At 41.2% G+C, this 25,307-nt stretch overlaps 1 protein-coding gene across 1 annotated transcript in view; it reads left to right on the forward strand.

Moving 5' to 3' along the window:
• Positions 1-25,307, forward strand: part of WWC1 (WW and C2 domain containing 1) — a 221,303-nt gene that overhangs the window by 120,079 nt on the left and 75,917 nt on the right. The window contains exons 3-7 of the mRNA XM_007939741.1: positions 1,367-1,570; positions 12,568-12,644; positions 14,039-14,118; positions 22,002-22,131; positions 24,099-24,245. Coding sequence (XP_007937932.1) covers positions 1,367-1,570; positions 12,568-12,644; positions 14,039-14,118; positions 22,002-22,131; positions 24,099-24,245 — 638 coding nt within the window. The remainder of the gene's footprint in view (positions 1-1,366; positions 1,571-12,567; positions 12,645-14,038; positions 14,119-22,001; positions 22,132-24,098; positions 24,246-25,307) is intronic.

Here is a 25,307-nt window from a genome sequence, read left to right on the forward strand (position 1 = left end):
AACCTTCCTTCCGAGGAGTGGCTGGTGGGTTTGAACCGCCAGCCATCTGGTTAGCAGGCAAGTGTCTTAGCCACTATGCTACCAGAGCTCCCCCCTTATAAACAAATAATCAATTCAAAATTAATTTAACACTTTGGGCTAAGCAAAACCTGTACAGGGCCATGATGGTAGAATTTCTGGATTGCCACCACCCCTGCCTTCACCTGCTGACTGGAAGATGACCAAAGAGTGGGCAGTCAACAGGCAGTGATTGTGTAGCATTGCTTTGACTTCCTGCATGTCTGCTCAGCTGCCAGGTGCCTTTTTCAAATATCTATCTCCACCCACCCCCTGATTATTACTGACCCAGTTTATTGTACACATAACTGAAAAAAAAACTAAAAATAATGAAAAAACACTATCTTGCCACCCAGAAATAACTCCTGTTGATATTTTGCTAAATTGTCTTCCAATCTTTTTGAGAATGTTCCTATTTATTTAGGTTTGTTTACCAAAATTATTTATGCAGGATCACACCTTGCATTTTTGTCCACAATTACATAATAAGCACCTCTGCGTTTTACTATTTTTTCTTCAAAGACATATTTTAATGACTAAATAATAGTGCATTATATAAATACAATATTACTTTTTAAACTAGTTATTTTCTGTGTGACTTTAAGGAAATTACTTAACCTGTGTATCCCTCAGTTTTTTTTTTTTTTTTTTTTTTGTATAGTGGGGATGATGCTAGAATCTGCTTCACAGAGTTAGTGTAAGCATTACAGGAGTATATAGTATAATGTACTTAGAATAGTACCCACATACAGTAACATAAATAAGCAATTGCTATTTTTGTTACTATTATTGTTTTTTTAGAAAGCATTTTTGCCTGCATTTTAAAAATTTTATAATAAATTAGTACAGGAATTATTGATAAAAGAGTATTAACATTTTAAGACATTTAATATGCATGGTCAGATTGCCCTGCATGAAGGCTTTTCCAGTTTCCCAGCAGGGTATGGGGTGCATATTTTGCTGCCTTCTTCAAAACATTAGTTATTTTACTTACCTTTTCTTTTTACCAAAACAAATGACCCTGAGCATCTATAATGTCCTGAGTTTCTCTGCCTAGATTAGAATTCAGACATATTCCTTTTCCTGGCTGTCTTAGACAGATATTGACTAGTTTAGAAATTTACTCTAGTTTACTTTTGCTTCTGTGTTTAATCTAAAACGGATAACCTGTGTTGTTTAATCCATTCACATTCACATTTACTATTTTCTATTTATCATGCTTTTTGTTTTCTGGGAATGGATTCCACAGGCCACCAATTCAAAAGATATTTGTGAAGTGCTGACCTAGGGTCTCTGTGGTCTGTTTCAGAAACCACTCAGATCGAAGATCCTCGGGTACAATGGCGGCGGGAGCAGGAGCATATGCTGAAGGATTACCTAGTGGTGGCCCAGGAGGCCCTGAGTGCACAGAAGGAGATCTACCAGGTGAAGCAGCAGCGCCTAGAGCTTGCACAGCAGGAATATCAGCAGCTGCATGCCGTCTGGGAGCACAAGCTGGGCTCCCAGGTCAGCTGTGAGTACCTCCCCTTGCCAGTACCCCTACTGCCACTATTACAGGGAGGAAGGAGTGGTTGCCCTGAGTCCTGCTCATGTTGTCTGTCAGTACTTCTCAAACTTGCCTGTTTTCTTCCATCTCCACGCCTGATTCAAACCACTGTCATTTCCGCTGTTGCTCTTGCATCTACCCATGTCCTGTAGTGATTCATTTGCTATTTTCATTTCATTTGAGTGGAGATCATCTCAGAATGCCAAAGAGATCACATATCCCCATGTTTAAAACCTTCAGTGGCTTTCCATTGCACTTTTCCATGGTCTGCATAGTCCTGTGGAGGACCCTTGCCTACTGCTCCTGCTTCATCTCATGATGGTCTCACTCTCTAGGTTTATGATACACTGAGCCCCCATTCTGCTTCTAGCAAACCCTGCTCTTTTCCACTTCAGGACCTTTGTACTTGTTGTTTTCCCTTCCTGTTGACCAGCTTGAGTGACTGGCTCCTTTCACTTTCAAGTCTCTTCCTCATGTCACCTCCTCCGAGTTGGTTTCTTCTCACAACTCTATCAAAAGCTTCCCTTCCCCAGCATTAGCCTTTGTCATGCCTCTGCTTATTTTCTCATGGCAGTTATCACAGAACATCTGTTTATTTGTTTAACAGCATTTCTTCCACTAGAATATAAAATTGATAAGGGCAGAACATCTATCTTCCATGTTTACCCTTGTCTCCACAGTATGAAAACAGATTTGCCAGAGCCCCCTGTCCTTTATTCCCAGTGCAATGTAGTATTGGGTCAGGCGATATCATTGCTGACTTGTCTAACATATTGAGTCTTTTACCATCATTTTCTTTTTGTCTTTTACCATCATTTCTAATAACCAATCCTTTCCAGCATTTATTGAGTGCTTACTACATATCAAGCACTTTGCTAGGCTCTTAATATGTTATTTCAGTCAATCTTTCTAACAATCCTGTGGGGCAAGTACAATTAATATCCCCTTCTTACAGATAAGGAAACTGAGGCTTAGAAAGGAACAATCACATGCCCAGAGTCTTACAGTAGGTTAATGACAACAATAAAATGCAAACCCAGTTCTGTCTATCCTCATCATTTTTTACTTAGGGCCAGGGACCAGCATCAGACTATGGTGGCAGGGTGGCTATGGCTTGGTTGAGTCACCTGACACACATTCTGTGTGAAGCCCTCACTTTGAGAAAGTCAGTCTATGAGCAGGACAGGGGGAAAATGCTGGCTTGGTCACTGTTCCCACCCTGCCCTTTTCCTTAGCAACTCAGGAAAACCCCAGAGTGCCAGGGACTGTAGAAAAGAACCGGATTTCACTCCTTAGCTATTTTTGTGGGTCAGGCACTGTGCTAGAGATTGAGGGCTTTAGCACTAATTTTTACCACAGCCCTGGAAGGGAGATATTATTACTGTATTAAAACTCATGTTAAAAAAGGTAGAGTATTTTGGGTTTGTTTGTTTGTTTGTTTGTTTGTTTTCCTCGCAAGTTCTTACAAGGGAGCCCTGATGGCACAGTGGTTTCATGCTCAGCTGCTAACTGAAAAGTTGGTGATTCAAACCCACCAGCCACTCTGCAGGAGAAAGATATGGCAGTCTGCTTTCATGAAGATTACAGCCTTGGAAACATGAGGGTAGTTCTACTCTGTCCTATATAAGGTCACCATGAGTCAGAATCAATTCGATGGCAACAGGTTTGATTTTTTTTTTTTTTTTTTTTTTTTGGTTTTTAAAGTCCCATAGTCAAAAAAAGTGACAAAAACAAATGTGCATAAAAACAAACCTTGCTGTTCTTAGGGACAGGATAGTTACAGGGGCTTAAAGCATCACTCCACAAATAACTAATTTCAAGGGTAAAATATACTTTACATTTCTAAGGTCTAAAGTTACCTCTTTACATAGATAGTAAAATTAGCATCACCAATAAGGAGATGAGCTCATATCATTTATGCATTAAAATATTAGGTAAGATGCTTGACAGAAATGTTTAATCTGAATCTAATCATGAAGAGACTATCCCATACATCTATAATATGGGATATTCTACAAGATAATTGGCCTGGACTCTTTAAGAAAATTCACTATCGTGAAAAAAGCACAAAGAATGGATGAATAAAGGCTAAGGAGGCACAACAACCACATTGGTTTGTACCTTGACTAGATCTTGGATTGGGGGGAAAGTAGCCATAAAAGATATTCTCAGGTACTTGGAGAATTTTCTTAGGTGTGCTAATGATGTTGTGGTTCTGTCAGAGAATGTCCTTGCTTTTAGGTACTTCAGTGTTTAGGTGAAGTGGCATCAAGTCTGCAGCTTAATTCCATAAAAATTGTAAGGGATTAAAAAAAGAAAAGGAAAATAAAAAATGTAGTGTAAAGCCAAAGGAGTAGATAAGTAGATTGTCATCAACTCATTGATGGCTTTGGGTGTGGTGCCTTTTACCTCCATTTTTAATAATTATATATTGAAGACTTACTATGAACTAGGTACCCTCATGGAGGAGTGAATTTGAGGACCTTCAGAATAAGATAAGAGTCACTAGAAATTAAAATAAGACTGTAAAATGAAAATGACATAGGAAAACTGGAAGATGAAGCTGAGGAAACTCCCAAAAATATGGCAAAGATATAATGAGATAGAAAATAAGAGAGAAAGAAAATGAGAGCATGAGGAAATCTTGTTGAGTAATAAAATTTCCAGAAAGATAGAGCCAAGGAAACAGAGTGGAGAGAGGCATCAATGAAAGAATTCAGAGATATTTCCCTGAGCTGAAGGAGGTGAGTGTTCAGATTAGAAGGGCTCTCTGGGAGCCTAATACAGTGCGTGAAAGTTGACTCACAACAAAGCCCATCATTATGACATTTCAAACACTGGGGACAATGCAAGATCCTAAAAAGAGAAATACTAGATCAAACACAAAATGAAAATGATCAGGACTCAGAATAGCTCTGGATTTTTCAACAGTGACACTAGAAACCTAAAAAAGACTGAAGCGATACCTTCAATATTTTAAGGATAAGCATGTCCCACCTAGAACGAGTGAAGCTACCTTTAGCAAAGTGTAGGGTAGAATAGGAGTCCCTGGGTGTTGCACAAAGTTAACAAACTAACCAAAACATTGGAGGTTGAGTCCACCCAAGTGTGACTTGGAAGACCTCGTGATCTACTTCTAAGAAATGAGTCATTGAAGACCCTATGGAGCACAGTTCTACTTGGATACACATGGAGTGCCATGACACGGAGTCCATTCAGATATTTTTACATGCACAAGGTTTCAAGTTCATTTCCTTCATACTTCCTTTCCCCAGAAGCTACTGGACATTGTGTACCACCAAAATGAGGGATAGACCAAAAAGAAGAAGACATGGTATACAGGAAAAAGGAGAGAGATGGGGAGGACATCTGGAATAATGTAAAGGGGGATTACAGGAGGGCAGCTGTGTGTGAGGGCAGCCAGCTCACACAGAAGTAGATTACTGGCCTGGGAAAAATAGCTGCAAAAACAAAGGAAACTGGCAGCACACCTACTAGCCTGGACCCCATGAGAGGAGACTTAGATATTGGCAAAATGTATGGTTGAATTTGTGATAAGTGTGTACAAATTAAGCAAACAGAAAAATGACAATTATTAACTCTAGAAAAAACAAATAAAAAATAAATACAGTGGAAAGGAAAAGCAATCAAAGTTGACTACATGACTTTGTGTTTACAGAGTCAAAATAAGGCAAACATGAACATTTACTTCCCCGCAAATTAAGCAATATCTCTTAGAAGGACAGGGAGATGAGAGGATGCACTGTGTGGTATAGGGTCTAGGAAAGGAAGGGAAGCTGAATCCTCATCCTGCAGGATGTGAATAAATAATGCCTAAACTTGAAAGACAGCTCTGATAGCCTAGTGCCTAAGTCACTTGACTACTAATCAGAAGGCTGGCGGTTCAAACCCACCAGCCACTCCTTGGAAGGAAGATGGGGCAATCTACTCCGTAGTGATACAGCCTCGGAAACCCAAGGAGGGGTCACTATGAGTTGGGTCGACCAGAAACCCAGGGAGGGGTCACTATGAGTCAGGTTGACTCCATGGCACAAAACAACAACAAAACCTGAAAGGACCTCAGCAGTCAGCTGCCACACCCAAGGCTAGCAGTTCAAACCCACCAGCCACTCCCTGCAAGGTAGCAGGGCTGTCTATTAAGAAGCTCTGGTAGCATAGCTCTGGTAGCATAGTTCAAACCCACCAGCCATTCCTCGGAAGAAAGATTGGGCAATCCTATTTCTGTAGTGATACTGCCTCAAAAACCTAAAGAGGGGCCAGAGGGGTCACTAAGAGTCGGCCGACTCCATGGCGCATAACAACAACAACAAACCTGAAAAGGAGTCCTGGTGGCATAGTGGTTAAGGCATTTGGTTGCTAACCAGAAGGTCAGCAGTTCAAATCCACCAACTGCTCCATGGAAGGAAGATGGGGCAATCTACTTCCATAAAGATTTATGGCCTCAGAAACTCAACGGGTTACTATGAGTTGGAACCTACTTGATGGCAATGAGTTTTTGTTTTTGTGTTTGAGTTTAAACCTGAAAAAATCAAGAAGCAGTAATAAACACATATTATTAGAGACATAGAGATGACACCTAAGAAATTAGCTGAGCAAGTTGAAAATGGTTCCCCTTTAGGGGAATGAGATACGGGAGTAGAAGCTGTGGGGTGCTCTTTTTTACAACAAACTTTGTACTATGTTGAACTATTAAACTGTATTCATGTATAACATTAATAAAAATTTGAAATTATGATAAAATGGGATAAAGCAGTCTTTAACATCCTATCCATGCATAAAACTCTTTTGGTGAGGTAGACTTGAGGGTGGGTGGTACCAGCAGAAGGAGTGGGCTGAGGGCTGATCACCTGAGGATTCAGCTATGTTATGGATTGAACTGTTTTCCCCAGAAACCTACGTTGAATCCTAACCCCTATACCTGTGAATATAGCCTTGTTTTGGAATAAAGCTTTTCTTTTGTGATCAGTTAAGTTAAATGAGACCATACTGAATAGGGTGGGTCCTAATCCTAATCCCTTTTGAGTAGTTTCTTATAAAAGGGGAGAATAGACAGGTAAACAGTCACTCACAGAAGGAAGACAGCAAAAGAATGCCAAGAATGGCTGGCAACCACCAGAAACTAAGAGAGAGGCCCACGGAAGGAATCAACATGGCCAAGATCCTGATTTATAATTCTAGCCTCCAGAACCATAAGACAATACATTTCTGTTCTTTAAAGGCAACCACTTTGTGGTATTTCGTTATGGCAGCAGTAGAAAACTAAAACTAATGGCACTTATGCAGCCCAGTGTTTAGGACAACACAGTCATGTGCCACAACATATATTTGACCTGTCATTACGTGTTTGTTTCTTCCCTTTATTCTCTACCTCTCTTTCCCACATTCCTGGCACCCTGAACAAACTGTCCTTTCCCATAAAGAACAAACAAATAACCAGTACCTTTGCACATGCTGGTGTCTCAGTCTAGAATGTCATTCATCTGTCAAACTCCTGCTTATCCGTTGAGGCTCAATTCAAAAGTTTCCTTCTCCAGGACATTTTCTGTGGCTCTCTGAACTTACAGGCAAATTGATTAGCCAACATTAAATTATCTGTTTTCTTGTCTAGCTTTCCTGCCACATGCAAACACTTTAATCTCTGAATTTGAGGGCAAGGACAGGGTTTGATATATCTTTGCATCCTCAACACTTGGTACTTGTCCCTAACAGGTAATAGAAGCTGGAACTTATTAAGCACTTACTGTGTACAGTTGCAAGCATTATAATCCTCATTTCATAGAAGAGGAAACTGACTCTCAGAAAGGTTAAAGAATTTATCCAAATCCATAGTTAGTGTTAAGGAGCTCTGGTGGTATAAAGCCTAAGGCATTTGACTGCTAACCAGAAGGGTGGCTGTTCAAACCCACCAGCCACTCCATGGAAGGAAGACTGGGTGTTTGTTTATCTAGTGCTGCTCTGACAGGAATATACCACAAATGGGATGGCCTTAACAAACAGGACTTTATTCTTAAAATTTGGAGGCTTTAAGTCCAAGTTCAAAGTGCCAGGCTCTAGGGGCTATGGGAAAGCCCCTTAACACTTCGGGCTTTAGCTCTGCCTCTTGCTTCTGGCCCACTGAAGCTAGCAGCATCTCTTCACTCGGGCACCTAGTGGCTGCTGAGGCTAACAAGCTCAAGGTTGACAAATAAAATGGCACAGTCCCTATGTTACCAAACCACATGGCAGGCCATTAATTCAACTCCATTGAAAGTCCCAGGATTGGCAGAGTATGGCAAGCTGCGGAACAACGACTTGGCTACATGCAGGATTCAAGCATGCCGTAAGCTAGAGACCATTCCCAAAGCTGCTTCTTATATATGCGAAGCAGACCACATTTCCTGAAGCAGCTACTCAGCTTCTTATGGTAGATCCCACCATAGAGCTGATTGCCCATCTCATCATGGGGAATAACTACCACCAGCTGCCCAGCAACTCAACCAGGCCCAGCCAAGTTGACACACAAACTGAACCACCACACTGGGCAATCTACTTTCATAAAGATTTACCACCTCGGAAACCCAATAGGCATCGCTATGAGTTCAGAATCAGCTTGATGGCAGTGAGTTTTGGTAGTTAATGTATTAGTTACCTAGGGCTATGGTAGCAAATTACTACAAAGTACCTAGTTTAAAACAACAGAAATTTATTCTCTCACAGTACTAGAGGCTAGAAATCTAACTCAGCATATTGGCAGGGCTTTTTACTTTTTTGTGTTCATTTTTGTAAGTCTTAAAGTCCTTTTTTCAGAATATCAGTAAGTAAATTTTTAAAAATAATTGCAATAAGACTATAACCATGTGATAGAACCATGGATAAACATTAGAAGGCAACTTGGGGAAAGCATAACTATGCTAAGGTTATAGGATAATGTTAAATTTTTTCCTTTTCAAACGTACATTATATTGTAAACTAGAATAAATCTTTTTTAGTATTTTTTTTTTCTGATTACCAAAAGACATTTATTTTATGAAATTTGGAAAAGATAGAAAAATACAAAGATGAACATTAATATAATTCATATCTACCTCACTAGATAGAAAGCTCTCTATCTCTTTGGTATATTTCTTTATAGTTTTTTTTTTTTTTTTTAATTGTGATTTGGGTGAAGATTTACAGAGCAAATTCACTTTCCATACAGCAGTTCACATATACTTTGTCTCATGACATTGACCACAGTTTACCACAATGCAACAGCTCCCCTCACACTTCCTCCCCATAGTTACCTCTTCCCAGTGTCCATCCCTCCATGCACTCCTGCCCCCTGAGCTGTCTCCCTGTGCATAAGCAGCCCTTCTTTCTCAATGATTGCTCTCTCCAAGGAGTGTATCTACCTCAGGTAAATATTCAACTCATATGCCTGTCTTCTGTTTGGGTGGAAACCACAGGTGTGGGTTCAATTCCAGACCTGAAGGGCAGCTAGGGGCCATAGTCTCAGTGGTTCCACCAGGCTCTATTGGACCAGCAAACCTGGTCCCCTCCTTTTTTTTTTTTTTTTTTCCCCAAATGATTTTGAGTTTTGTTCCACATTGTTCTCCCTCTCTATCAAGGATCTCCTACATAGATCCCCTTCCAAGTGAATGACAGTGGTAGCTGGGCACCATCTAGTTCTTCTGGTCTCATAGTCATACAGGCTGCAGATCAGATGGTGTACCAGTTGCTAGGCCTAATTGTTTCCATGAATTTTGGTTTTCTTCATTCGTCTTTGCTCTGGATGAGGAGAGACCCATCGTTGCATCTAGATGGCAGCTTGCTAGCTTTTAAGATCCTAGTTGCTACTCGCCAAATAGGAGGTGGAACAATGTTTTGTCTTTATAGTTGTTTTTAAGTACTTACATGTACAAGTAAAATTTATTTTTTTTCTAAATTTAAATTTTTCTTTATAATTTTTGTAAACTGTTTTTTCATATAACAGTATATTTGGATGGATGGAGGTTGAAGATATTATGTACTGAATATAAGAAGTCAGTCACAAAAGGACCAATATTGTATTATGACCTCACTTATATAAAAAGACAAGACCAGGCCAATGTATAGAGACTAAAGTTTATTAGTGGTTATGGGGGGAATAGGAGAATTATTGCTTATGGAGTACTGAGTTTCAGTTTACAGTGATGGAAAAATTGCATTAATTAAGGGTAAGGTTACACAGCCACTTAATGTGGCTGTGGTTAATAAGTTGTGTACCAGTAAAAAGTTGAATTGGCAAAAGTTATGTGATATATTTACTACCAAACCAAACTCACTGCTGTCAAGTCATATCCAACTCATAGCGACCCCTCCTTGGATTTCCGAGGCGGTATCACTATGTAAGTAGATTGCCCAACCTTCTTTCCGAGGAGTGGCTGGTGGGTTTGAACCGCCAGCATTCTGGTTAGCAGTCAAATGCCTTAGTCACTACACCACCAGAGCTCCCGTATATTTATTACAGTAACAAAAAAAAAAAAAAAAGTAGCAACTGAGGCTGCTTATGTACAACCAAACACTTTAGAGTATATTTGGTTTCTTGGTTTGGAGGTTTAGGGTCATAGTTTCATGGGATATCTCAGTTAATTGGCTTAGTAAAATCTTTATGCTTCTGTTGTACCTAATTCATTGCATAGTGCCTGGACTCTTAAAAGCTTGCAAGAGGCCATCCATGGACCACAGTTGGTTGACTGAAGCAACAAGGGAAGAAGGAGAGTTAGGAATTGGAGGAGGAAATGGAATGTGTGGCTAATTGCCTCCATGAACAACTGCCTCCTTTACTATGAAACCAGAAGAATTAGATGGTGTCCAGCTACCATAAGTGAACATTTTGATCAAAGATTCTATAGAAGACTCTTGATCAAAAAGGGGGAAATGCCAAACAATTTAAAATTTTCACGCAATCTAGATTTTCTGGATTTTAATTAAACTCTAGTTTAATTAAACTTGAAGTAGGTACCACAAACTCATATGCTTGCAAAGACAATATAATTGGGGGAAGTTGGCTAGATAAACCCTTGGAAAGTATTGCTCTAAGATAATCTTTAAATGTCAAACCAAAAATGTCCCCTGAAGTCATCTTAAAACCAAACAATAGTTTAGCTTAACTAGTAAAGATTGTCGGCCTTAGCATTATGCTTTTTTTTTTTTAAGATCTGTCAATATGAGATCAAGTTAATAATAGCAACTCAAAAGATTAGAACTTTAAGGGGCAGTGAGTTTATGTTAATGGAGGAGGAACAACTCAGATAAAGGAGGGTGACAGTGGTTACATAACTTGAATGTAATTAGTGTCACATTCTACATATAGAAACTTGGTGTGTGTTTTTGCTGTGTATATTCTCAAAAACAATAACAATAACAAAAATAATTAGGAAGTCTGTGTTAGTTTAGATAAGTAGTGTGTTTCTAGAAATCTGTCTTTTTTTTTGTAGGTTTTAAAATTTGTTGGAGTACAGTTCTTCATAGTATCCTAGTACTATCATTTTTATTTTGTTTTGTTCTATTGTGATATTGCCCATTTCATTTCCTATTTGTGTTATTTGCATCTTGTCATTGTTTTTTTATGTTAAGTGTGTCTGTGGTTTGTTAATTTTATCAATCTTTCTAAAGAACCAACTTCTAGTCTTGTTTTTTTTTTCTATTTTGTGTTTATTTCTGCTCAGGTCTTCATTATTTCTTTTCTTCTGGTGACTGTAGGCTCCATGCCCCCGCCTCCCCGCTCTTTTAATAATTGGAGATGTAGGGCTAAGGTGTTCATTTTGGCTTGCTCTTCTTTTTTGATGTTTGCAATTATTACTTTAAATTGCCCTCTGGTCACTGCTCTTACTGTGTCCCAAAGAGTTTGGTATGTTGTGTTTTCATTCTTATTTGATTCAAGGAATTTTTTATTTTTTATTTTTATTATTTTTTTTTATTGTTTGTTTCTTCTCTTACCCAGTAGTTTTTAAAGAAGGATGTTATTCGGTTTCTATGTATTTGTTCTTTTTCCATTGATCTTCCTATTGTTGATTTCTAATTTTATAGCATTATGATCTGAGAAGATGCTTTGCAGTATTACAATGGTTTTTTGTTTGTGTGTATGTGTGTGTGTCATTCTGATTTATTTAACAAAAAAACACAGAGCATATCTACAAACTTAGTAGCAATGTTCCAGCCCTCATGGAGCTTACAAGATAGTGGATATCAATTTTGGTATGCCCACCATTATATTTTTGTTAATGATCAGATCAACTTTTTATTCTTCCCAAGGCCTATCTCTTAAGTGGTATCGCATGAATTTCAAAGTTCTGACTGAAGCCCTAACTGCATTAATTAAAAGGTTATCCTATGTTTGCTTTGACAAAAGTCAGACTCTAATAAAACAAATGTTTTGTCTTCTAACACCAGATCATTCAATGGTTTTAAATTTATTGAGGCTTGCTTTGTGGCATAACATATGGTCTGTCATGGAGAATGTTCCATGTGCACTGGAAAGGAATGCATATTTCCCTTTGTCATTAAATATTTTTCTGCACCATCTTATTTTTTATTTTTTTGCAGTTTCCTCCCCTCCCCTCCCACCTCTGGTAACTGACAAAGAAAGTTTCCTTCCATATATAAACCTTTCCTTGACTTTTTACAATAATGAACTAATACAATATTTGTCCTGTGATTGACTTATTTCACTCAGCGTAATGTCCTCCATGTTCATCCATGTTATGCAGTGTTTTGCAGATTCTACATTATGCATCATCATTTTAAATTGCACATGTTGGCATAGTCCCCATTTTATTCATGTACCACATTTATTTAATAAATCCCCCTTTGGTAGACATTTAGTTTAGTCACAGTTAGTACTTTCTGTGTTTATTTAGATAGTCAAACATGCCAACTTTGTCAAAATGTATTTCTTCTACTCAAATATCTTTTTTTTTTTTTTTTTTTCTGTCTCACTGCAGTGGTTTCTGGTTCATCATCCAGTTCCAAGTATGACCCTGAGATCCTGAAAGCTGAAATTGCCACTGCAAAATCCCGGGTATGGCCTCTTCACCTGTGACAATCATGGGGTCACGGAGGTAGCCTTAGGTCACTAACCCACTCAGAAGGTCACAACAGATACTTTGGCCAGGCATGGCATCCAGTACTGATAAAGAGGCCCCAAATATTAATAATAGCAAAAATAGTAGTAGAAGTAGTAATAGTTACAACAGCTACCATTTCATAAGCAGTCACCATATACCAGGCACCGTGCTAAATGTGTCATGTGTATTGTCTCATGTCTCTGCAAAAACTCCCATGAAGTAGCTACTATCATTATCTGCATTTTAAAGGTGAGGAAACAGGCTTAGGGGAGCTAAGTAATTTGCTCAAGGACACAAGGGTCTCAAGTCTTATTCCAAAGTTCTTAATGTGGTATGCTATTTTCCTAGCTACTGCTTATTTTATATGATTTTATTTAATCTTTATGATTACCTTGGGGAATAGGTATTATTCCCATTTTGCTGATGGGTAAACTAAAGCACAACTGTTAAGTTACTTGCTTAAGTTATAGTCAGTATTTTGAACTCTAGTTTAATTAAATTTGAAGTAAGTACCACAAACTCATATGCTTGCAAAGAAACTATAATTGGGGGCAGTGGGCTGGGTGTGAGATAATAGGGAGTAGTGGGGACTGTAAAACCTAGAAAGATGTGCCCAATCTAACAGGGTAGTTGAATTCAGCTTTAGCCTGTTGTGGTCATGCTGAAATGTGGGTCCAGTGTTACGAGATTTTCAGATTTTTGTTTGTCTGCTTTGGAGAGCAACTGTGTATGTGAGGTTATATTATATGAAATCTCTCAATGTTTAATTATTAGCAAATAATTATCTTAAAACAAAAAATAACACTTTATAAGCCAAACAAATCATCCCTGCAGGCTGAATCTGACTCCTAGGCCATCTTGGGCAAAACTGCTTCTTAGCTCCTGTCTCTTGCCTCTAAAGTTATTAAATTGCTTCTCACCTTCAGGCAAAGCACTCTCATACCCATTAGCTGCTTTAAACAATGCACAACCGTGGGAATGCCATTATCCTTATCAGTCAGAACAGGAAAGGGAGTCTCAGAGAGGTAAGAAAGCTTGAGAGAGGTGACACAGCTAGGAAGTAAGAAGGCCAAGCTCTATCCCAGGTCACCCAGCTCCCTTCCACATCCTGTTGCCCTGGAGTGAAGACTGGCTCAGAGGACCTGCAGGAAAGTTGAGCTGGCTTGCTGACTGGGCAGTACAGAGGCTAAGGCCAGCATTGACAAGAGGGGGTGGGGAGTGAAACCTTGTGTTCAGGGCCCATGGAGGATGATAAGTTTGTGGTCTACCTGCTCCTTTGGGGAGAAGGCAGCCTGCAGCTTGACTCCAGCCTCTGATCCATCTCCTTGTGTGGTCTCCTTCTGTCCAGGTCAACAAGCTGAAGAGAGAGATGGTTCATCTCCAGCAAGAGCTGCAGTTCAAGGAACGTGGCTTTCAGACACTGCAGAAGTAGGTCTACCCATGCTCCCCTCCTGTCCTCTCTGTCTTTTCTCCTCTATCTCCCTCTCCTTCAACCTCTAGCCTCCTCTGGGAAGGTGGCTCTCGAGTTGTTCAATTCCTGTTCTTTTCCACTGACATTTACTGAAGATACTGCATCCAAAGTTGGGGTTTGAAAAGAGAAAAAAGGAGGGTCATCTCTGATGACTGAGTTCACCTCCTCTGAGCTTCTGAAGCCCTTAGGGTCTGTTCTACCTGGTTGGGTTGTTCTTTCCATTCATAGAAACAAATGCTGTTGAGCATTTCTGTGCTTCTGTCCCCTTTCCTTAAGTAGATCTGATGGAGTCTTGTATGTACACAAACAAAAAAAAAGTACCTTTTTTTCCCATGGCCCCTAAAAATGAGCAACTGCTTCATCTAGTGCTCCACTTAAGGAACAATGGTCATGGTCTATTGCAGCAACAAGTAAATTGCTAGAGAAGTATGCACAATGCCTTATATATTGTACTTGATGAGTGATTTATGGCATTTCCAGGATAACTTTAATCAAATGTAATTTTCTCTTTCAGAAGCTGACTTCTGAAAGCAGTCAAGTACAGTAACAGTTCTGTTCTTTCCTGAGAGCAGAAGTATTAATTGTCATTATTGTGATTATAGCAGCTAGGATTTGTTGAGCAAAATTCTGTACCAGGAAACACAGTCAGTATTTCTACATGGATATTTTCATTTGATCCTCAAAGCAACTCTATGAGGAATGTTCTTTTCAATTGTGGTAAAAAACATATGTATAGCAAACCATTTTCACAATTTTACATGCACAATTCAGTGACATTAGTTTTGCACACCATGTTGTGCAACCATCACTATTTCCAAAATATTTCATCACCCTTCACAAAAACTCAATGCCCTTTAAGCTACAACTTCCCCTTTACCCTCTTACCTACCCCTGGTAACCACTAGAAACTTTTGTTTCTATGCATTTGCCTATGCTAGATATTTCGTATAAATGGGATCATACACTATTTGTCCTTTTATTTCTGAGACTTATTTCACTCCACATAACACTTTTAAGGTTCATCCCTGTGTACCAATGTTTCAGTTACTTTGTGCTGCTCTAACAGAAAATGCCACAAATGGGATGGCTTTAACAAACAGGAGTTTATTCTCTTACAGTTTGGGAAGCTAGAAGTCCAAGTTCAAAGTGCCAGGCTCTAGGGGTTGGGTTAAAGCCCTTGACCTTGTGCTTCAGGTCTGCCTCTTGCTTCCAGCCCACTGGAGCTAGAGGTGTCTAGCAGCTGCTGGTTTGTGAGGCTAACAAGCCCAAGGTCAAAAAATACAATGGCATAGTCCTGATATTACCAAACCACATGGCAGGCCATTAATTCAAGTCCATTAAGGGTCCCTAGATCAGCAGACAAGATGGCAGGCTGCTGAATAATGACTCAGCTACATGCAGAATTCAAGTGTGCCTAAAGATGCTGACTGTTCACAAAGTTTTTCCTTATATACTGGAAGCAGACCACATCCCTAAAGCAGCTACTCAGCTGCTTGCAGCAAATTACACCACGGAGTTGATTACCAGTCTCTCATGGGGAATAACTACATCCAGCTGCCCAGCCACTCAAAACCAGGTTCAGCCAACTTGACACATAACCTTAACTACCACAACCAGGTATCAGAACTTTGTTTCTCTTTATGGTTGAGTAATAGTCTGTTGTATGTATATATCACATTGTGTTTATCTATTCATCCGTTGATGAACACCTGGGTTGTCTACCTTCTGGCTCCTGTGGATAGTCCTGCAATGAACACTGCTGTATATATATCTATTAGCATAACTGCTTTCAAGTCTTTTAGGTGTTGTCTTAGTTTCTTAATGCTGCTATAACAGAACAGAGGTTACTTTTTTTTCACAGTTAGGAGGTTAGAGGTACAAATTCAGGCCACTGGCTCTAGGGAAAGACTCCCTTTCTCTGCTAGCTCTGGGAGAAGGTCCTTGTCTCTTTTCAGCTTCTGTTCCTCGGTTCCTTGGTGAACTTTATGTGGTATGGTGTCTGTCTTCCCCTATCTGTGCTTCTTTGTCCTCTGTGCCTAAGCTGCTCTTTTTATATCTCAAAAGTGATTGGCCTGAGACACACAATACACTGATATGACCTTACTATCCTAATGAAGAAAGTACTATTTTCAAATGGGATTACATCCACAGGCATGTTGTTGTTGTTGTTATGTGTCGTCGAGTCGGCCCCGACTCATAGCGACCCCTCCTTGGGTTTCTGAGGCAGTATCACTACAGAAGTAGGATTGCCCAACCTTCCTTCTGAGGAGTGGCTGGTGGGTTTGAACCGCCAGCCGTCTGGTTAGCAGGCAAGTGTCTTAGCCACTATGCTACCAGAGCTCCCCTATATATATACCTGTTATGGATTGAATTGTGTCCCTCTAAAAATTATGTATTGTAAATCCTAACCCCTATGCCAGGGGTTAGGATTTACAATACATAATTTTTAGAGGGACACAATTCAATCCATAACAGGTATATATATAACTAGGAGGGGAATTGCTGAGGAAGGTTGGGCAATCTACTTCCGTAGTGATACTGCCTTAGAAACCCAAGGAGGGGTCACTATGAGTTGGATCCAATTTGAGGGCAGTGAGCTTGTTTGTTTGTTTTGTATGGTAATTCTATGTTTAACTTCTTAAGGAATGTTATTTTAACTATTTTATAGATAAGGAGACTGAGTCACATAATAAATGCTCAATAAGTGCTAGCTTATTGTTATTAACCACAAGATATAGCTGAGACTTGTTCACTGAGTATGTGTTCAGTATGTCTGATGTGCTTATTGGAAGACCATTACAAAGGTCACCTGGTAGGTCTCCCAGAAGCTCCAGGGAGGACATCCACCAGATGTCTCTGTTATAAGGGAAATTTCAGTTAGATTCCCAGGAAGACTCCATTTGTGTAGATAGCTGCTTCTGTAGTCACTTGCTTTTTTCTCTCTCTGACCGTACCTATTCTTTATCTCCTGAACTACAAACCCACCCCTACCACTCAGTGGTTGGCATCACCATGAGTCTTTAAATGTCTGCCAGCAGCCCCTATAGATTGAGGGAACAATGATCATCAGTTGAGGGGCCAACCCACATGCCCCACTGCCTAGGGTGAGCACCATGAATTTAACATAATGTATGGCATAAGAAATTATGGCTTTATATCTTTATATTCTAAATTATGTATAATAATTTTTTTATTATAAATTATGGATTTATATATGATTGTTTATATATTTGTGTGTGTGTGTATATCCACTACCTATTTGTCAGTCATACTATGGTGGCTTGCATGTTGCTATGATTCTGTAAGCTACACAATTGATTGGTATTACAAATAACAGCAGAGTCACTCATGGTAGACAGGTTTCAGCTGAGCATCCAGACTAAGGCAGACTAGGAAGAAAGACCTGGCAATCTACTTCTGAAAATTAGTCAATGAAATGGTGCAACTATTGTGGAAAACTGTATGGCACTTCCTTAAGAAGTGCCATATGACGCAGCAATTCCATTACTAGGTATATATCCTAGAGAAATAAGAGCTGTGGTATGAACAGATATATGCACACCCATGTTCGTCATAGCACTATTCACATTTGCCAAAAAGTGGAAACAACCTAAATGTCCATCAGTGGAGGAATGGATCAAGACTATGGTACATACACACAACAGAATACTATGTAACATTAAAGAACAGTGATGAATCTGTGAAACATCTCATAACGTGGATGAACTTAGAGGCCATTACACTGAGTGAAGTAAGTCATCACAAAAGAACAAATTTGGAGACCACTATTGTAAATAGTCCAGAAAAGGATTTCACAAAAATAAGAAATATACTTTGATAGTTAGCAGGGATGGGTGGGGAGAGGACGGTAAACCACTAACTAGAGGGTAGACACAGAGTAACTTGGATGAAGGAAAAAAAGAAAATCAGCCAGTGAGCATCCTATGGATCACAACACAATATTGTCTGATATAATGCTGGAAGATGAGTCCTCTAGGAGGGAGGGCACTCAAAATACACAGTGGCCACATCAGTGGACTTGAGATTGCCAGTGGTCATGAAGATGGCACAGTGCCAGGCAACATTTCATTCTGTTATATATGGGGTCTCTGTGAGTTGGAGCCAACTCACAGCAACTAACAACAACAATATATATATATATATATTTACATTTGATACATGCATGCCAATCATGTCTCTCAAACCTGATTCTGTACTCCCTCAGACCAGGGACCATGCTTTATGCTTCTTGGCAATCTTTAGTAGCACCAGGAGCAATTCAGAGGAACAGTGTAAGCTTAGAAAATTCCTATTTCTGACCTGTAAAGCAGTAGCCTGAGTCCTCTACTTCCTGCTAGTGGAATAGCTTCACAGCACATAGTAGAAGGGTAACTCACTGCCCACGGATGTTCTCTCCCCTCACCCCCACTCCTGAAACCCTCAAGAACTGCTAGTTAGAACATTTCCTATTATTCTCAGAGCCACCATAAACCTGTTTTACCACTTTGTCATGCTGTAGTAGCATTGAAAATTCTTGTCGTTTGGTAAGCTGATGCCAAAACCCAAAGACAAGCCTCCTTTTTTCTCCCTCTGCCCAATGTTTGATATCAGGCCCAGATAAGACCCCCTCACAGCTCTGGCAGCCCATGCACCTTAGCCGGAAGCCTGGCTCGGGTTTGCGGTGGAGGAGGATGTCCACCTGAATGCAGACTAGTAGTACAGAGAGTTAGGAATGTGGCCTCAAGAGGCAGAGGGCCTGGGTTCAAATCCCAATTCTCTGGGACCTTAAGAAAGTGACAACACCTCTGAACTTCAGTTTCTTTATCTGAAAAATAAAAGTTTGTAAACATTAAATTGGATAATCCATATCAAGTGCATGACAGTACCTGGCACGTAGTAAGAGATTCATAAGTATAGGGTGGGGTGATGATGTGCCAGCTAGTTGCTTGCTTGGACTTGGAAAAGGAACTTGGATGAACTATACCTCCACCCTGGGCTAGACACTGTGCTGGGCAAAGATTTACATCAGTCACCTCATTTCATCCTTTTTATCTCCGTATGAGAAGTTTATGTTCTACCACATTTTATAGGTGAAGATACCAACAGGGTCACAAATACACCTAAGGCCACCCAGCTAGTACATATCAGGGTAGAGATTCAAACACAAGACTGATAGATTTTGAAGCTTATGCTCTAATGCCCCCTTCCTGACATCATGCAGACAAAACCCTTCCCCATACCCAGAAAACATAAGGCACCTTTCCATCACTCTTGGGATCCTTCCTTTTTCTAGTGGAGGATGGTCTAGTCACTCCTACTTCTTAACTTCTTTTCTTTGTAGAACACTGGGCAGGGGGTGGGGAGAGATGGGTGCACATCCATTTACTCTTTTCCTGGCCAGCAACCCCAATTTTAAAGAGGGAAGGGAAGTGAACAGAAGAATAAAGACAGGAAAGGGAAGAAGGAAGAAAGGTTCATGAGGATTGAAGTGATAGCTCTTAGAGGCAACTGGAAAGAAAAATCAATACAAAAAGCTTAGGCTTTTGGCCTGTCAACATTGTTGAGCCCTTGTAAATAAGAAAGATTGAGACTTGGCGTTTTGTCACTGTGGAAGAGGGCAGGGCATCTTCCATGATGTGTACAAAGATGCTGCACTTTCTACACATTATGGAAGCTGCCCTGCCCAGGTGAGAGTTGTCTGGACAAGACAGAGGCCTGCTGTTGTAAGAGCCTCTGCTGGGCTTCTCACGCCTGTCCTGTGGTGGCCAGGTGTGTGTATCTCCCAATTTCTGAGAGAAAGGACAGCTGCATGATTTGAAAATCCGGAAACACATGCATCCCTCACACCCACTCCCCACCTCTCCACTAAACACACACACACACACACACACAGTATTCTTGCCCTTAAAAAAAAGATTCATTCACTGAACACATAATGGTGACCCTTTGTTCTCTCTGTCTGCTCCAGCCTGAGTGTTCCCTCTCAGGGCTGCTTTCTGGAGCCAAATCCAGAGCACGGTTGCTAAGGCCCCTGAGAGAAATCAGGTAGAGGCTGGTGGTGAAGCCCGGGGCCCAGCAGACAGACCACTCTGCCCCATCCTGTTGGCAGAGGACAGCTGGGCACAGCCCCCTCCCCAGAGCTCCCAGTCCCTGGACATGCTCAAGCAAATGGCATTCCCCCCTATTCCCATTTCGGGCCAGGGCACCTCCTGTGTGGGACACTCGCTCTGGGAGAGCCTAGTTTCCACACAGCATCTTCGGCAGGACTCTTGACAGGGATAGCTCTGATTAAACTAATTTCTCAGACTAAATCTGAGACCTGTCTCAGCCAACCTGGCAGGCGTGCCCAGGCCCACGTCCTCAAAGGGAAAAGAAAGGCTATTTTTAGTGGGGAGACATAAGTGAGTCTTTGTTTTCTCTCCACAGAGGCTGAAATAACAGAGAGAGGAGGGCTGTGTGGAAACCACACTCCCTCCTTCTCTCCTCTGTTCAGAGGCATAGACAATGAGACCATGATGAAAATCTGCCCCTCTCCTCCCAGTAATTCCCCACTCAGGTTATTTTTAGCCCAGGACAATTTGGCTTCTAGCACAAAATCAGAAAGGAATGCCTATGAGGGGTTTATCATCCTGAAGTAATGGGTTTGTGGTGTCCCTCAGACTGTAAAGTTTTCTTTTCTTCACCATGGACTCAAACCTCAGGCCTAGCCTTTGGCAAAAAATGTGAAGCAGTTAAAATTCATCTCTGCCCTCAGAACCATTTCCACACCACAGCCCTCCTTCCCTAGAGGCTCAGGGTCCTCCCTTCCACACGACTGGGTTGGTCTGACCGGCAGAAAACAACATAAAGACCTTTAACTCTTTTTCTGCCCTTTTCTTCCCATTAAAATGAATCTGTGTGTATTGTTTTGTTGTTGTTCACTGCCTTTGGGTAGGACTCTTGATTCATGGAAACGCCTGTGTACAATGGAACAAAATGACTGCCCAGTCTAAGCCTTTCTTCCTAGTCTATCTTAGTCTGCAAGCTCCACTGAAACCTGTTCAGCATCACAAAAACACACAAGCCTCTAGTGACATATGGGTGGTGGCTCCACATGAGGTACCTTGGCCAGGATTCGAACCCAGGTCTTCTGGAAGGAGGGCAAGAATTCTACCACTGAATCACCACTGGCCCTGAACCTGTATGTGGGACCTGGATAAGCCAATAAACTCTCCAGGCTAGAATTGTTTTAATCCCTTATATTTGTGCAATTCTTCCTTACAATTTCCCATCCTTTATCCCATTTGATGTTTGCAACAACTCTGTGAACATAGGCAGAGGAGGTGACATGATCCCCATTTTTTAGAGGAAGAAACTGAGGTACCTGTGGTTGAGGCCCATGCCCAAGGTCACACTACTAATAATTAGCTAGGATGTTTTAATTTTTTTAACCTTTCCTTCATTGTGCCCATTCATTCCACATATATTTATTCAGGGTAGTGCTTATTAACCACCAGTGATTTTACCCACCACAGGACATTTGGCAATGTCTGGAGACATTTTTGGTGTCACAGCTGGGTGGAGGGTGGATGCTGGTGACATCAGGCAGATAGAAGACAGGGATGCTGGTAAGCATCCCACAGTGCACAGGACAGCTCCCCACCACACACTATGGCACACTTGCAATTTAACAGGGACCTTCTAAGCCTTTTATATATAGTAGGGAACTGGGTAGAGGGAGGCTGTACAGGACAGAAAGAAGAGACTCTTCAAGGGATCAAAGTGCTATGATCTGTGCTTTTCCCCTGGGAAAACTGATTCCTGGCCATATCTTTGACCTTTCCTTTTACCTGTCTCCTAGAATTGATAAGAAAATGTCTGATGCTCAGGGCAGCTATAAACTGGATGAAGCTCAGGCTGTCTTGAGAGAAACAAAAGCCATCAAAAAGGCCATCACCTGTGGAGAAAAGGAAAAGCAAGATCTCATTAAGGTACACACGTTCCCAGTGAAGTGGGCCTGTCTCTATGGGACTGATTTTCCCTGATGACCTCCGTGTGCCAGGGCTTGTGTGGACTATTTCCAGATGCTTCACAGATCACTGAATTCTCATTGCTAGTCTCCTTGGGCTTTTGGTCCTATTGTATAGAGGAGAAAGTGGAGGTTCAGAAGCATTACATAATTTGTCTAAGGTCACACAGGTAACATAAAAGGCAGAATTGTAATGAGAGCTATCTGACCTGGTCCAAAGGCCATATCCTTACCTCTGGTTGTAATCAACGGACTTATTTTCTCAGAGAACCAAAGGGAAGGAGGTAGTTTCTACATCATTAAGCTTTGACATGGAAATGAGGCCTCCTTATAAGCATTTAATTGCACGCACTGACTCTATCCAGCAATGTCTGTCAGTTTGTCATATAGTGTGGCTTGTGTGTTACTGTGCTATTTATTGGAAGCTATGCCACCAATATGTCAAATACCAGCAAGATCACCCACCACCGATGGTGGGCAGGTTTCAGCAGAGCTTCCAAACTAAGACAGATTAGGAAGGAAAGCTTGGTGATCTACTTCTGAAAATTAGCCAGTGAAAATGCTGTGGATTACAAAAGAATGTTGCCTGATGTAGTGCTCTGGTAGCATAGTGGCTAAGACACTTGCCTGCTAACCAGACGGCTGGCAGTTCAAACCCACCAGCCACTCCTCGGAAGGAAGGTTGGGCAATCCTACTTCCGTAGTGATACTGCCTCAGAAACCCAAGGAGGGGTCGCTATGAGTCGGGGCCGACTCGACGGCACACAACAACAACAACAACAGCTTGGAAGACACCCATAATATACAGTGGCCACAACAATGGCCTTCAGTATACCAATGATCATGAAGATGGCATAGGACCAGGTAGTGTTTCATTCTGTTATATATGGGATCTTCATAAGTCAGAACCAATTCAGTGGCAGTTAACAACAACAGCTGACTCTATACTGGGAACTAAACAAATAATCCTGATATTATTTAGTATACCAGGCAGACAGTTGGGCCAAGCACTTTGCATGCATCATGTCTCCTTTATCTTTATACAAATGAAGATGTAAAACTCAGAGAATAAGTGGTAGAGACACAATTCAAACCTAAGAACATCTGCCTCAAAAATCCATTCTCTTGACCCGAGTATATACCTTGTTCCCACACAGGAAATGCCTGACCTCTGAGATACTTTATTATTGTTCTCATCTGCCGATGAGGAACCTGACACTAAGAGAGGCTATAAGTGACTTAGTGAAGGATGCTTTATGCTTTATGACACAATACTTCCAAAGCTCCTACCCAGGGCAACAACCCAGTGGAAATTCAGACAGGGCACTAGTGGACAGTGAGGTGTGTTCCTATCATAATGTAGTGGTTAAGAGCCAGAGTCTTAAGTTAGATAGACCAAGTCCAAATCCTCACTCTCACTTGCCACCTTCTCCATGTAACAATTCCCTCATCAATACAATGGAATAATCATAAGTTGTTTTTCACAGAATTGTTGTCAGGATTCAGTAAGATAATGAAAAGCTCACCATTATTGAGTATTGGCTGCACGAGTGCTTAACACTTGTCATCTCATTTAATCAATATGATAAACTATGAGATAGGATCTATTATTATTCCCATTGTACAGGAGAGAATATTGAGGCACAGATTATAGCATACAACAAGTATCAGAGTAGCAGTTCCAACTTCAACTCTCTGGCTATGGAGCCACTATCTATATCACTGTCTGCCATGTAAAGGGCTTGGCACAATTCCTAGTACATAGTGAGTTCCCTCTTGCTCCTAGCTCTTTATCACAGGTGAGAAAAATGTCTGGAATAGCATGAGTTTCTAAATCAAGGGAGGTGACAAGGAAAGCAAGTGGAGTGCGGCAGACTCAGAACTCCCTCCAAGGAAGGTGCCTTGCTAACCCTGCCCTCCACCCTTCAGAGCCTCGCCATGCTGAAGGATGGCTTCCACACTGACAGAGGGTCCCACTCAGACCTGTGGTCCAGCAGCAGCTCTCTGGAGAGTTCTGGCTTCCCACTGCCAAAACAGTACCTGGACGTGAGCTCCCAGACAGACATCTCAGGAAATGTGAGTAGGCAATACATGGTCCTAGGAGTGTCCTTGAGACAGCATGTGGGAGGCTGCTGCAATCCCATTAAACAGATTTCTGGGAAATGACTACCAGTACCTTCTCACCTTCTCTTTGCTCACCTGAGGAGCTGCCAGTGACTCTGTGGGGTTGGCAACTAACTCAGCTCTCTGGAGCTCTGTCCTCTTAACGACTTCGTGGCCCCAGCATGATATGAGATAATGGAAAAGCCAGTACTGGCTCCATGGTCTCGAATATTGCTGCCCAAGTCCTTACATCCTTAGATGCAGCACAGAAAACATTTTGAAGGACGGAGTCTCTTTCTCTGGTTTCTTTCATACTATCGTGCAGCTCCGTTTTGTTTTCCTTTCACCAGCTGGAAGGCAGAGGGTACTTCCCTCCTATAAGTCCCAAAACAATGCATGCAAGCTTTCAGACAGCTGCTTGAGTCCAGTTCCAAAGCTCAGTCTGGTAACAGTGATGAATAGCCAAAGTGCCATCAAGCCACCTGCAGCTCACAAACACATCTCCAGAATAGGACTGACCCATGGCAATCTATAACTTTGGAAAGCTTTTGTTTCAGAAGAGCAGGTGACTTTGAACGAACTCTCTTTGCAGCCTGTGTGGCTAAATGCTGTTCCTATCTGATTTCTATAGCTGTGTTCCCCCTCGTGAAGAGAAGCTATGTCCATGTGTGATCGGGTGAGCCATGTAGCTTCTTGCCACTCTTGACAGACTAGCACGGCTGCTCCCTCATTCCCCCACTCCACCTGTGTGTCCAGCCATAAGCCATTGCAGGGCTGGAGTGTTTGTGAAGAAGCTGTGTACTTCCTTCCAAGTTCCAGAACCTTCTCCCCATCACCTAAATGTTTCACTACTGATTGCAGCCTCCCTGAGTTTTTGGCTGACTCTCTCCCCAGAATGGCTTTCTTGTTTATTGGCTGTCCTTGTTTCCTCCTCACCAACTGTCTATCATGCTTCTGTGGCTTGAATTGGCTCCAAGCCATTTGGGGCTGCAAGTTGATATTTTGAGCCCTTGGTTTCTCTTCTAGAAGGGAAAG

The sequence above is a fragment of the Orycteropus afer genome, unplaced genomic scaffold, assembly GCF_000298275.1.
Source record: "Orycteropus afer afer isolate SDZICR_OR568_19922 unplaced genomic scaffold, OryAfe1.0 scaffold00062, whole genome shotgun sequence".
Classification (NCBI taxonomy): Eukaryota; Metazoa; Chordata; class Mammalia; order Tubulidentata; family Orycteropodidae; genus Orycteropus; species Orycteropus afer.